Source organism: Stylophora pistillata, chromosome 7, assembly GCF_964205215.1.
Source record: "Stylophora pistillata chromosome 7, jaStyPist1.2, whole genome shotgun sequence".
NCBI classification, from domain to species: Eukaryota; Metazoa; Cnidaria; class Anthozoa; order Scleractinia; family Pocilloporidae; genus Stylophora; species Stylophora pistillata.
Window position 1 is genome coordinate 1,505,485 of NC_142525.1, and position 14,516 is coordinate 1,520,000.

Consider the following 14,516-nt stretch of genomic DNA (forward strand, 5'->3'; position numbering starts at 1 on the left):
CGAAAAGTGTTGTGATGCGCATTTGATCATATCCACATTTTAATTTGCGCAATATAAATATCAAATTATTATTATTATTATTATAATTATATTGACGAGCTCGTAGGTCGAGTCAAAATATAAATAGCGAGTAAAAATACTCAGGGATAACACACAACAAAATGTTTAATGAGAGATTTTTTTTATCAAACACGCCTAATGTTTTTTGCAGTGAGGGTGAATTTCGCGGATATTTACTTTTGGGAATGCGTGACATATATGTATGCTAAGCGGAACAGAATTGACGTGGTATTTTCTTCAATAAATGATGAAACTTGTCGTCGAACTGCTTTTCTTCGTTCGAATCATCTAAAAAACTTGGATTAATATTCGCCAGCCATTCCGAGTCTTCGTCATCAGGAAAATAATTTAAATCGTTAACCATTTTTTTTCGTAACTTCAATCCAATTGGTCGCTCGCCCGATGCGAGGAAACCTGTCAACTGGTTCTCTCGTTTTGGGCGTTATTTATACTCTACGAAGCACCGTTGGATAGTAAAGTAAAAGAAAAACTCTGAAGAAGTCGAAATCGGACTTAACTCGGATATTTTTCGGAGTTGTCGTATCTTTATTGACGGATAAAGGTAATGTACTCATCTTTAGGGAATTTGCTGAAAACAATCTAATTATTCCAGAAACGTTTTCATGTTGCGTTTTCAAAAACAAATGGTGTGGTCGGCAGTAATACATTTTCACAACAGGGTTCCAGGTAGCAGAAATTCGGTCAAATGTTGAAAATTCTGGGTTTGTGCATCAAAGTTAAATAAAGGCTACATCAAGGAGGCACGCGAGGAATACGCGAAACTGCAGCGTGTTTGTTCAGTATATACATCGGGAATTGCGGAAACTCCGAGTAACAGATCCTACATCAGTGGAGTTTCTTCGTGAAGAGATCAACGAAGTAGTGTTAAAAAGTATAACGGAAAACAAAGAACAAACATGATATGTTCTGATTTTGCTTTCTTTCTGTGGACTCTCAGAAGAAAAGAAAAACCTGAAAACGTAATGTACAATTAGCTGTGAGTCAGAAATCACAAAAGGGGAGAACTCAAATGTGTATCGAGTGCGAATGTCGAACTAAGAAGATCAAATAAAAAGCACCGAAAGACACCGGAGAACATCAAGACAAGACAGGAAGTGTGGCTAGTTGCTTCACCTCAATAACTGTTACTTTGAAGGACAACCACGGACCCGAACTCTACGTATATCGAGGAATTATGCATTTCATTTCGTCTTCCAATATGAAGTAACAATATGGTCAAGCATTGATTAACTTCATATATTTCATTGTATCTGACTTATCCCTTTGACGGGTTTATTACGAATCAACTTAACGGCCTGCTCCCAGTTGGCTTGTTAGCTCAATTGGTAGAGCGCTGCACTGGTATCGCAGAGGTCAGCGGTTCGAGTCCCGTACAGGCCTGATTTTTTTTTTTTCAGGTCTGATTTTCGCTATTGCTTAAATAGCGCTATCTACTGCGAGGATCGTGCATCATACGTATCTAATACCGCAGTTCAAAATATATGAACTTCATATATTTCATTGTATCTGACTCATCCCTTTGACGGGTTTATTACGAATCAACTTAACGGCCTGCTCCCAGTTGGCTTGCTAGCTCAATTGGTAGAGCGCTGCACTGATATCGCAGAGGTCAGTGGTTCGAGTCCCGTACAGGCCTGATTTTTTTCAGGTCTGATTTTCGCTATTGCTTAAATAGCGCTGTCTACTGCGAGGATCGTGCATCATACGTATATTGATTAACTTCTCAGTATTTTTTACACGTGCGGTGAAACTAAAAGGAGAAAATTAGAATGTACAGGATAAAGAAAAGCGCGAAGAATAATTATAACAAAAAGTAGCGAAGGTAAAACAAAACGAATAAAATAGACTGCAATCTACATCTGATCTTGTCTTAAAGGCGTAAAGAAACTTCAAAGTTGCGTAACTCGAACAGACAAAACGTTACTAAAATACTCCGATGTGACCCCTTCGATCCCCTAACTTCAACTCCACAATAATGAGGGCGTTCTCTTATAAGGCTATCATTGTAAACCGGTTAAAACAGGAACGCCTAGCTACGTAAGCGATTCAATCTGTGAAGAATATCACACGAAAAACATAGGGGTAAACTCGATAATGAAACAAAACAGAACTCCAGCTGCTTTAAATCAGACCGACGATAATTACCTAATCAAAGTCCCTTTTTTCAATGTTCATTACACTGTCACTGAAACATTGCGTCTAGAATTCGATATTTTCCACGAGCAAATCTAATATTTTGAAAACGTTGTTCGGCTTAGTTAATTTCTTCGCCGGTAACCTCTATTAACTAGAGAGACTCAATTCTCTTTAATACATTGATATTCAAGGAAAATAACTTCTCTTTGTTAAAGAATTTTAAAACAGCTGAGCATTTTCTCGGATTAATTTTGTTGGTAAAAAAAAATTAAGCGCGGACAGCTTACGACTTTAAATCGAAAATAAATGACTTCTTCACTCGTCATCTGATCTTTACTGTCACTGAAACACTATGTGTATACACCGAATGCAAATATGGCGTCCACTTTGAGTTGCCATTGTTCTGGACTCACTAACCTCGTCTTCGCGTGGAAACACAATAGGATTATTACGTGTTTGAGAGGCTAGTGAGTCTAGAACAATGGCAACTCAAATTGGACGCCATATTTGCATTCGGTGTATAATTCGACATTTTTTAACGAGTAATTCGATACTTTGAAAACGTTGTACGGTTTAGTTAATTTCTTCCCCGGTAACCTATTTACTAGAGAGGGTCAATTCTTTTTAATACATTGATATTCTAGGAAAATAACTAATCGTTGTTAAAGGATTTTAAAACAGCTGATTATTATCTCGGATTAATTTGTTGGTAAAAAAAAAAAAAAAATTAAGCGCGGACAGCTCACGACTTTAGATCGAAACTAAAGTAAGGAATAGGGTCTTGTTGAATGGTGTGTCTTGCTGAGGCATAGTAGATGCTCTCACTTCTTTGCTGGTCTTGCTTCATGTTGTGAAATATTTTCTCTACCGAAGGGAGTTTGATTGTTCCTTTACACAGCTCTTAAAACCATCGAGCTTGGATTCCAGAAACTGACAGTAGACCACCAGAAGCTGGCTGCATAAAACCTACGAATGCTAATGAGGCCCCAAGTTCTGGAGCAAAAACATTTTTGAAGAGCTTCATTTTGTTGGTGCTTTCCTTCTAAAAACGGCAAATCAATATTATACTCAGTACAACAGACTATAACATCAGATGGTGTTTTTGTCCCTTCAGTAAATGTAACATTGTTTTCTTCTAATGCTGCAGTGTTGGGTTTCACTTCAATGTTCCTCCTTTGAATGTGATGAATTAGCGTAGGGCTTCCAGTGGGCTGGGTTTGACGAGCTTTCATTTTGGGGTTTAAATTCCAGCACCAAGGGCTTCCTACCACACTTTGAACTATCAACTGAAAGACAAAATTTGATAAACTCCATCGAAGCCTAAAGAACAGACGACAAGCATAATTATCAGTTGTGTAACCATGGACGTAGTTGGGTTTAATCCATGCACCAGATCTTGTTGAAATACAGACGGGTTTTTTTCTTCCAATTCTGCCACATTGACTGCAACATCTACAGCACTATTTCCAACACCAACAACCACAACCTTCTTTCCCATGACCTCATTGCTGATTGCATCTTTATAGTCTACACTATGGACTATTCTGCCTGTGAATGTTTCCTGACCATCAAAGTGAGGCATGTTTGGTTTGGCATGATGCCCAGTTGCTATGGCAACACACTTGACAAAGGTTTCCTTAGAACCACCTTGATGCATTCCTGCACTGTTCACTTTCACCCATGTTATTTTCCATCTCTTAGGGAGCTGCTCAATGTGAACCACCTTTGTTTTGAAACTAATATGTTCTCTGATACCAAAATCATACATGGGCTGAAATCATACACGTGATTTCAAAATCGAACGAGCGCGCAGCGCGAGTTCAATTTGAAATCACAAGTATGATTTCAGACCAAAATTGCACGACACGAGGTTCAATTACCACTTTATTACATCCATTTCGAAATCGCCCAAATACAGGACTTGATCAATTCAAATATTTTACTGATGCAGTACTGAGCCGGCTTTTAAATAAAAAGCGGAACCCGAAACGGGTTTACATCTTGTTTTGTAAGCAAAACAGAAAGACTTTGACATGTGTCAAAAACTCAGTCAAGCGTAAAATGATGCGATTTATCTTCTTACCAGTGCCTATATAACCCAAATTAAAAAAAGTATTTTTATGCCGCAAAAAAGCCCAGCCAAATGGCTTGTGAGCAATTTTTGCAATATGTTACTTCTCTCATGCACCGAGGTAAGCGAAAACTACATTTCTTTCGGGCAGGCAATCAAATTGAAGATATTATTCAGAACTGTAATCAAGTTTATATTCGGCGTAAAATGAATAACGCACGGATAAGGACAATTTGTGGAAATTTCATCCTCTGAGACAGACTTTCGTCGACGGAAAGTTTAAATTTTCTTAGCAAAGATAAGACACTATAATGACTCTAAAAGCCAGTACGGAGTTAGGTTCGAAAGTAGTCAATTCAGCCACAAGAAGAATAAATTCATCAACTCTGCATCAATTTACTCTACTTTGCAATTTAACCACTACACGGTTCATGAAGGTGGGAACATAATTGGTTGAATACTTAATCAAAATATCGACGAAGAATAAAAGTCGGTAACAATAGGTAAGGTTTGTAAATTAAAGATACACGTATAGAGAAGTTAGGAATAAAATCTCTGGCAAAAGGCAAAGGTTTCATTTTTCCCCGTCGGCTTTCAGTTGTTTAACAATTCGATTAAATATTTACTTCAACTGCGATCGAGAAATCTTTCAGAATTTTTCTCCGGCATCGACTAAATTGTATTAGGAATAAGTGAGTTGGGTTTTTTTTTTTTCGCCGTTTGCCGTTGCCATAAACGCCATGGAGAAACTCATTACAGTATATGCACTGGAAAATTTCAAAGAATTTAAAGTAAAATGTACCTTGCATTCGGGAGATGTCTCAAAAGTCGCAGTTTCGATTGTGAGGACCATGGACTATCAGCAGTGATTATAAGGCATTATTCCGCCGATAAAACTTTGCAGAATATGGTTGAGTATGGTTAGGAATACGAGAGTGATACAGCTGTCGCTTTGCAGATATGGTCATTTTTAATTAAGGCTCAAAACGTACAATCGCGACTTTGCTGTCATTCAACAAGTTGTTTTGAATTTCAATTTAAGATACAGACCCACGAAATCCTCAGCTAATTATTATAACTTTGCTCGCGGCAATTCTGAACGAGCTTTACCTTCAGAGAGGATTTTTCTACTTTAGTGCGTACCTCTACTGCTCCGAGGATAAAGCGAAGCTATTTTAATACCGTCGTTTTATGGTATTTTAAAAATAAAAATTCCAATTAATGCAAATATCATTTGGGTGACTCACACCAAAATAGTTTCCACCTCATGAATATTTATGGCATTTAAAAATGGAAATCCGAATTCATGCAAATTTCATTTAGGTGACTCACACTTCATGAATATATGATGCAGGTAGAGAAAAATGTCACAATTGTTTTTATTGATAATTCATTTTAGCTTTTTCCAAGTGCTTCCGTTAGCTCTCTCTAACGACAACGATAATTCACTCTAATCATCAAAAATATTTACAAATTAAGATAAAATCCTTTAAAATAGAAAAATACATGAAGATGTCGACTAACAAATTATTATTATTAAAAAAAAACAAAAAAAACGAAACTAACTAACAAATGGCAGCCTCTGAACTTTGAATATCCAGTTCTACATTAGTAAAATCCAATTTGGGCCTTCTAATTGTTATGGATCCTCTCTAACCCTCTCTTCCCTCTCGGCCAAATAGAAGCGCTGGGAAACACTAATATAATGATCTGTGCATGAAACAATCTTAATGGTTTGATGTCCCTGGCGACAAAGACTGGCACGAAACAATGTACGTTACGATTGTTATTGCTTCAGATGGCAAATTAGTAGTGAAAAAATTGAGTAATTTAGCAGCATGAATTGAAGTAAAAATTTTGGCCAGTAATTTCTCAATCAATTGCCAGAGGATCAGATTTAGTGTAGCTCATCAATCACAATAGAATTAAAACAAATATTTGGTTTGGCAAATTTTTCCCCAGTGTCCTGAATATCACAAAAAAAAAAAAAAAACAAAAAAAAAATTGCAGCAATGTTGTTTGTATTTCTTAAAAGCAAAACTAACTGTTCAGTCTGTCAGGGCTGAATATGGTTTTTTTTTTTTTTTTTTTTTACACTCTTTCTCTCCCAAGATCTCAGCAATAATTCTCCTTACTGTCTGCCATACAATTCTTATGATGTTAGTTTGGAGAATTTGGTATTTGATCAACTAATAATCCCTTCCTTGATATTTTCTTGATTCCCATCACTGATATTAAATTGATATTTTAGGGAGAAATTCCATCTTGGTCACTCGTGGGAGTTAAAGGGTTAAACCAGGCAGAGCTCCAGTATTTCCTGCTGCCGACTAACTTCTCTCTTTCTTTAGGTCTTCAGACTTCCTTTGACAAAATTACTGAGTTTTTTTCAGAAATTTTAATTACTCTAGTCATTGTTGGTTTAAAATTTTTATTAGTTTCATGAACATAACAAAAATTGTTGGATTTGAATTCTCACCACACCGGATTATATTTCTCTACTTATCATCTTCTCCATCGTCCTTGTGCATGAGGTGTTCCTCGGTTGTAAACTGAGCCTTGTGAAGGACTTGAATGGTGTCCAGAGTTTCCAAAATTTTGATTTCTGATTGCATTCTGTTGCCATGGGGACATCATTTCCCATGGACTTCTAGGCCGAGGATAGGAAATCATAGAATTGCTTTCAATTTGACCTCTGACCGGAGGAGATGACATGGAAGGAATTGGACTGTACTGCAGGCTCATCTGTCTGTTCTGATGGTCAAAAAATGGCTGTCTATTGAAAGGCGACAGATCAGACATTGGACTATGACTTCCTGACCTTGAATACATGTTTAGTTGTCCATTCTGATTCTCAAGTGGGGACATTCTAAGAGGCGAAATTCCATTTGATGCACTTTGATTTAACTGAGAGTTTGTATTCCCTTGAGCTAGTTTAACTGTTATTGATTTGCCATACAGTGTGATGCCGTCCAACAGGCTAATGGTGAAGGGTACAGAGGCTGCCTCGGATAAACTGACAAAACCAAAGGTTTTATTTCTTCCTGTTTCTCTATCTTTTGGAATATGGATGGCATTAAGAGGAGACGCCTAAATATGGGAGTGAAGTCACATTTGTAATGGATAAATAACTGATTACCGCCACAAAGATTTTGTAAACAGATGAAGAAATCAAATAATATCACACACACACGAACATGACCTACGGTATGTCGAAAACACTGGCATTTACTAAAACTCTTGTGCATGCAAGAAAACTGACCCAAACAAGACTCTACTGAGTAAGTGATGGATCAAAAGTCCAGGAAAATATAGCTTTCCCTTTTAGATATTTCCTCACATTCAGGGTATGGGGCCTGATTCTTAAATGACAAAAAACCCACACAACTCGTCCTTTTCTGAGTCATAAATTTAGGGTCCAAACATAGGCCACAGAAAAGCTGTCTTGCAACTCTGAAACATTAGTAATTGACATGTTGGCAACTGAAACTGCGATTTACTCTGAAACATTACCACTCAAAATGTTGGTTGTTATGAAAACTAAGACCCTCGAAAACGAAGACCTAAGACCCCCCCTAAAATCAAATCCGTCGAAATACAAAGTCAAATTGTAACCAAAACAGGTCTAATCTGTCAAATTATCTCATGTCCGATCCTTTCCACTGAGTTTTAGGTCAAATTTAATGGTAAATTTAGGGGTCTTAGTTTTCACAATCTCGAAAAGACCCCCACCAAAGCACTCTGTAAAACATCTACAAAGTCCAATTACGACCGTGGACATTGAATTAAGAACCCACAGAAAGCTCATAATCGATCAATCGAGCAAAAACTCAGCTGTACTTGCAATATGGGAAAGCGCTAACAACGATTTTATTTGTTTCCGAACAGAGGGTTTAATCACCGACACCGGAAATCGCGACAAGGTATTCCTTGCGACTCTCCAAGGTTTGTTTTCCAATTTGTCCTGGCCGCTACTGATCACTTCTTGCGTAAAAACTTACAAAACCTGTGAAGTGGAACTAAGGTGGCTACTGTTGCTTGCCGATATTATCCGTTAGCAAAGCTTAGAAGTCAGTTAATGTGACTGATTCTGCCTGGGAAATTTTATTCTCTGAATTACACCCCATGTTGTGAAACCATTTATGAAGACATCATGTTTTTCCTTTGCTTTTTTTGTCACATTTCTTCGCTTTGTGATGTTACAGTAACACGGGAGATCTAACCGGATTTATTATTGAATATGAGCTTTCTGTGGGTTTTTAATTTCATATCCACATGTGTGCTGTTCCACATTTACAACGCAACTTAAGTATCTTTCAGTTTTCCCTTGTTACGTTACTCATTGCATTACTCCTTTAGATTCGTTTATGCATGTGACCTTTCCTTGTTCTTTTATTGGACAGCGCTCTGAGTTTATATTATGGACTGTACTAGCGCCACGAGGTAGTCGGAATTTTCCCTCGCTAGTATTGTAAAAGCTTTCTTTTCACTAATTAACAATTATTCACCGAAGGCGAGGTGAATATCATCAAATAATCCCCGAGACGAAGTCGAGGGGATTATTCGACAATATTCACCGAACCTGAGGCGAATAATTGTTTTAGTATAATTTCAGAGCTGAACAACAGAGAAATTTCTAAAATCATAACATTTTAGTAACACTTATTAACATTTTAGTTTAACATTTAATATAAACCGTGTGGAGTGGTTTATATAGCGTCATATAAGAAACCGCTCGACCAGTCAGATTGCTGGAAACTCTTTGTTGAGCTCTGAAATTATACTAAAAAACAATAATAAATATTGTCGGTTACACTGCTGGTGAATCGCTTCGGACACTCTCCAAAGCTCAGGACACTTTCGAATTCACCTTTAAGCGAGATGGATCAGAACAACGGGCAATCCGCCAAAACCTAGCGTGTGTGCATAAGTTATTCAGCACTGTCACAGGTAACACAATCTCGATTGCAGAGACACGTAGAAAAACATCCACCTCCAACGGAAAGCCAATTTTATGATTTAAAGGATAAACGACAAAATTAAAGATCAATTTGGGTAAGGCATATTTTGTACAATTATACGTAGGTAGTGCATGGCTTTCATCATCTTTATAAAGCCACAATGCTGAAAATAAATGTCTGCAAATTGTTAGAAGAAGCAGACCGTCTAGCACGCATACGATTGTAGTTTTTTGTTGTTTTATGGATTATAGTCTTTGAAAGGTCGTAATTTGACTTAATAGACATTTTACAGACTGGTTTGGTGGGGGTTTTAGTTTTTGTAATTACAAAAACTAAGAGTCTTAGTTTTTGTAATTACAAAAACTAAGAGGGGTCTTAGTTTTTGAGATTACGAAAACTAAGACCCCTAAATTTTAAATTAGACCTAAAACTCGGTGGAAAGGATCGGAGAGGAGATAATTTGACAGATTAGACCTGTTTTGGTTACAATTTGACTTTATATTTCGACGGACTCGATTTTAGGGGGTCTTAGTTTTCGTAATCTCGAAAACTAAGACGGGCCTTAGGTCTTAGGTCTTCGTTTTCGAGGGTCTTACTCTTAGTTTTTGTAACACCCTCGAAATGTTGGCAACTGAAATGTTGGCATTCCTCACTTTGCTTCAAGAGCAATGTACAAAGCACCATCTTGTATGGATTAGAATCCTGAAAGATGTAGAACACTATCAAGCTAGCGATCTATCAGATCAGATGCCTATACAAGAAGTTTCGAATTCTGCATCTTTTGGCCTAGGAGCTGACTGTCGTTAGACATATAGCTAAGCCAGGGTGTACACGTTGCGATTGTCACCTGCAAGAACAGTTCCCAAAGTATTTCCTCTGTGACTCGGGAGTCCAGGTTTCCAACAAACAGACAGCAGTCATCGCGTTCGACATAACCGGCCATAGATGATTGTGTGTCTGCTCTAAAAGGCCATTACAGAACAAGTAACATTCAACCTAAAAGGAAACTTCGACGCGCCATCTTTTCTTGAGTCGTACCAAGGGATGCTCTGTTTCCAAAAAGATACGTCATGTATGACGACTCCAAAGAGGTTGATGTCAAGGTGGGGTTTAAGGAGAGTGATTTTGATGGAGGAATTGACAGTTTTAGCTCGCAGGGAAAATGAAATGGATGTTATGAAACCTTTGAATGTTCTATCTACTGAGCTCTGAGACAATATATGATTAATTTGGAATTTTATCATGTTCTTTCCACAAGTGTCAAAATATTGCCAGCACCATGTCATTTGATATGCCTTGCAGCAACATTCTGTCTCATTTAAAGAAAATAGATCAACAGCTTATACATCTCTTCCTTATTTTCAACTAGACTACTGGGTGGTCAGATTGGGACAGTGTTTTCTAGAAACTTAAAGTGAGAAAAAATTAATGATTTCTGACCCCCAAATAGGATCCACATTTGTACAAAGATGAGAGAGAGAGAGAGGTAGGGTTCTGTAAGAAGCTAAAACAGTTTCTGGTTTCCAGTCAATGAATGTACAATCTTTACAACACCTTTTTATAATTTAATGTTACTTTCAAGTGCTTGGCACTCACTTTATTCTACAACATGTTCTTACAAATTTTAAGCAAGTTTTAGAACTGATCAATATGATTAGCATAGAAGAATTCAATTATATACAAAAGAAGTTTACTTCCCTTTCATACAAAGTTTTTACAAAGAGAAATTTAGGATGGCTAGTACTTAAAAAAAAAAAAAAAAACATTACATAATCATACCTGATGCAAAAAGAGAACTTTGGTTTTCATTTTTCCCAGAAATATTCAACTTATGGTTAGTTTTCTATAAGTCTGAAGAATAAGCTGGATTGACAAATCACATTCAACTTTATACTCAGAACAAAGAAAAAAAAAGCACTAAAAATATAATTTGTTAATTAGATGTCCTTTCACAAAATGGAAAACCACTTTTATATGGTAATTCAATAGTGTACCATTTCAAATGTGATTATATTTTTACATTTGAGTTCAAGTGTAATATTTTAATAAAGAAAAAAGACAGGTTTCCACCATTTGCAATGAGAGTCGTCTGAAAACTCTGAGTCAAACATTTCAATTTCACAGCCAGATGATCTACCAACTGAGAAACAAGGAACTGGTTTTTCATTTACTAGGTACATATATAACAAGCATCTTTTCTACTGCTGGGATGGGTACCATGTACAGAACAATTAACATATTCTCATGTGGTTAAGGAAAAATGTCATAATCACTACTACACAACTGGGAAAATTCTTATAAAGTTTTGGAAAAGAAACATCAGAACAATATAGTTCAGGTAGGTTAGCGACATTTGGATTAGTTGTGTCAGCTAGATGTAGAGTATACAAATCAAAATCTCTTTTTTGACATCTAACATACTTCTGCCAATGAAGTCCTGACTTTTAATGAGTTATTACCATTGAAACAAAAAATTGTCTAAAATAATTGAAAGTGGTTCTTCAAATTTCAAAAATAGTTACCAGGTACTACACATATTTTCATGTCTGCCTAATTGTATGGATTTTCACATGTAACAAAAAAATATACTCTTTGTAGAGTGTGTAAACCAAATTGGTTGAGGCTTTGCCCCTTATGCATTGCTCGATTGGTGGAACATTCAGAATAAGAAAACTCAGTATATAATTATCATTATAGCTGATTTCAGAACCAACACACTTTCAGTTATTTTAAAGAAAAGTGATCAGATAAAGTAATGTTATTTGATCTAAGGTACCACTGTTTATAACAAAAGGAATGGAATGAGTGATTCATCAATATTTTACACGACTCCAAAACAGCTTGTCTACACTAACACAAACACATTTCTATAGGAGACAAGCCCCAATATGACAATAAACTTTGTCTGTTCATGATGGACTGCACTGCACTCGGTTACCCAATTCACCATCTTCATCATCGTCATCATCATCACTGGGAGTGTCACTATCACTGTCTCCCTCCCCACCATCACCTTGGTTCTGAAAGTGAAAGGTGAATATTATGAACACCAAAAAGCGCCTTAGTGAACACCAAAGTGGTAACAAAAAACTGCATTCGTGTGAAACCCTTAATGTCATGATCACCCTTTTTGGAAAGAAGGTCACTCCATCTCCTTCTGCTTGGGATCTTGGCTTGCAGATAGACAGTACTCTAAGCTATGATGACCATGTTACCCAAACAGTGTCTTTGTGCATAGGTAGCTTATGTCAGATTAATAACGTAAAGCATCTGTTTGATGCTAAGACACTAGAATGGGTTATAAATGCTTTAGTGTTTAGTAAGCTATTACTGTTCTGTGGCTTGGTCTAATACTTCAATGAAAAAAAATATTTCGAAGTTGCAGAACGTTCAGAATCTCGCTTGTAGAATTATCACTGGAAAGCGGAAATTTGATCATATAACACCGGTATTAAGAGAGCCAAGGTGGCTCCCCGCATTCAGTTTCCTTAAATACACACTTAAAGTTTTAGCATTCAATTGTGTCAAGGGGTTAGCCCCCAGGTACCTTTGTCATAGATTTAAGACACGTGCTTGCGTTCATGATTGTAATACCAGATATAAGCCTAACTTGAATATCCCAGCTTATAAGTCAGCTTCTGGACAACGCACATTTTTATATCGTGCAACGAGTTTCTGGAATTCTCTCCCACGTGAAGTAAGAGAATGTGTCAATTTGCCAACCTTCAAGAGACATTTAAAGGAATTTCTCAATAGTTTTTTTTTAGGATTGAGACATATTTTAAAGTTCATAAGTTTTGATTTAGTATTGATTGTAATTAGTTTTTAAAACCCATTTAGTGGAAAACTAATAAAGAGGATCATTAAAGTCATTAAAAACCATTCTTGCACATGAGTGGTTTGAGTATTTGTGAGGATCTATAGGGGCAATAGCAGCTGGGAATCTAAGAGTAAGAAGAAAATCTAGCAGGGAGGTTCTGCAAAGAAAGGAGCGCCACAAAAATTTTCAAAAATTAACCAAGTGGGTCTGTAGAGGAATATTTTTCCAAGGGAGTGTCTCAAAAGGATCTTGTGGGGTTTTTCGCTAATAATATTATGTGATATGTATTTTTCTTCCAAAACTTTCTGGGTGTGACAACAGAAATACAAAAGCACAGACCTGACTCCTTCTGATGTGATGCATCATAAGCCATAAGAGGTGTTCACTGATTGGATCATGGGGCCGAAGTCTTTCTTCTTCCCTGTTGCTGTCATTTTCCTTTATCACCTGAGATGGCAACTTATAAGTTAGACTTCATTGGTCAAGTTCAAATAAAAGCAGAAAAACTATGATTGACTATGATCCTACTCACATTTTTGAGTCCATCTAAGCTTGTTGGTTCTTCTGCTGTTGGGAGCCAAATCTTAACATCATGGTCAAGACCACTTGTAGCCAGAATTGGAGCAAAAGGGTGAGGCTCTAAACAGTTCACCTAAAAAAGGAAGGGAGTTTAATCATAGTCTGGTTTCTTACACTGAGCAAAAAACATTAAGCTCAATTTTAAGATCTATAAGTAAAAGACTGACTTTAAAGCCAGATATCAATTTGCTGTCCTGACTTACATGTGCATGTTCAGTCTATACTGTCTTACATAGACTGATTCGAAGTAATTAAAACACTTACCACACCAGTGCTATCTCCCTCAAGGAACTGTACCACCTCCTCAGTTTCTTTATCCCACAAGAAAATGTGGCCACAGTCACTTCCACTTACAATGTACTCACTTTGTGGACCATAAAAGTTTACACCCTTGACTGAAAAAAAAAAAACCAAAACAAAACAAAACAAAAAAACAAAGATTGGGATTGGGATTTAGACTGCCGGTTTGAAAGATGAGCTTTCAAACCGGCAGTCTAAATCCCACAGGTATCAAAGAATGCTTTTCATTCCAGTACTTTATTCCTGTTTTTCTCATTGCCATGTTCCCACCAATCACATAGCTCCTTTTTCTGCCTTTAAAAGCGTACACAACCCACATTTCCCCTATTCGCTCCGACGAAGGGCTAACCCTCGAAACATCAGCTTTTATAATCGTAACGGTGGCCAATTTACCATTTCAACTTTGTTGATATATTCAAATTATATTGTCTGATTAGTTTTACCACTAACATTTGCTACAATCTGATTAGCAACCCGAACTGCTATCTACTTGGTGATAGATAACAAAGAAAGTGAACAGCCTTACACATGAGCCTGTCTTGTTGCTAAGTATTGAACTAGTAATAAATTT

The 14,516-nt window shown here is 36.9% G+C and overlaps 3 protein-coding genes and 1 pseudogene across 3 annotated transcripts in view; all 4 read right to left on the reverse strand.

Moving 5' to 3' along the window:
- LOC111328463 (protein turtle homolog A) overlaps positions 1-5,511 on the reverse strand; it is a 39,414-nt gene extending 33,903 nt beyond the window's left edge. Inside the window, exon 1 of the mRNA XM_088727214.1 lies at positions 5,091-5,511. The gene's annotated coding sequence lies outside the window, so the exon portion shown is untranslated. The remainder of the gene's footprint in view (positions 1-5,090) is intronic.
- LOC148726075 (flavin-containing monooxygenase 5-like) lies at positions 1,775-5,064 on the reverse strand (annotated as a pseudogene).
- Positions 5,512-5,651: 140 nt separating the features above from the next.
- LOC148726076 (RNA-binding protein 7-like) lies at positions 5,652-10,635 on the reverse strand. The gene is made up of 2 exons (XM_088727226.1): positions 10,094-10,635; positions 5,652-7,375 (listed from the first exon to the last, which is right to left on the reverse strand). The coding sequence occupies exons 1-2, from the start codon at positions 10,187-10,189 to the stop codon at positions 6,791-6,793; spliced, it is 681 nt and encodes a 226-aa protein (XP_088583352.1). The 5' UTR covers positions 10,190-10,635; the 3' UTR covers positions 5,652-6,790.
- Positions 10,636-10,790: 155 nt separating this feature from the next.
- The window catches only part of LOC111343631 (DDB1- and CUL4-associated factor 8), a 9,706-nt gene continuing 5,980 nt past the window's right edge, over positions 10,791-14,516 (reverse strand). The window contains exons 11-14 of the mRNA XM_088727225.1: positions 13,910-14,040; positions 13,599-13,718; positions 13,406-13,513; positions 10,791-12,266 (exon numbers count right to left, since the gene is read on the reverse strand). Coding sequence (XP_088583351.1) covers positions 12,156-12,266; positions 13,406-13,513; positions 13,599-13,718; positions 13,910-14,040 — 470 coding nt within the window. The 3' untranslated portion in view covers positions 10,791-12,155. The remainder of the gene's footprint in view (positions 12,267-13,405; positions 13,514-13,598; positions 13,719-13,909; positions 14,041-14,516) is intronic.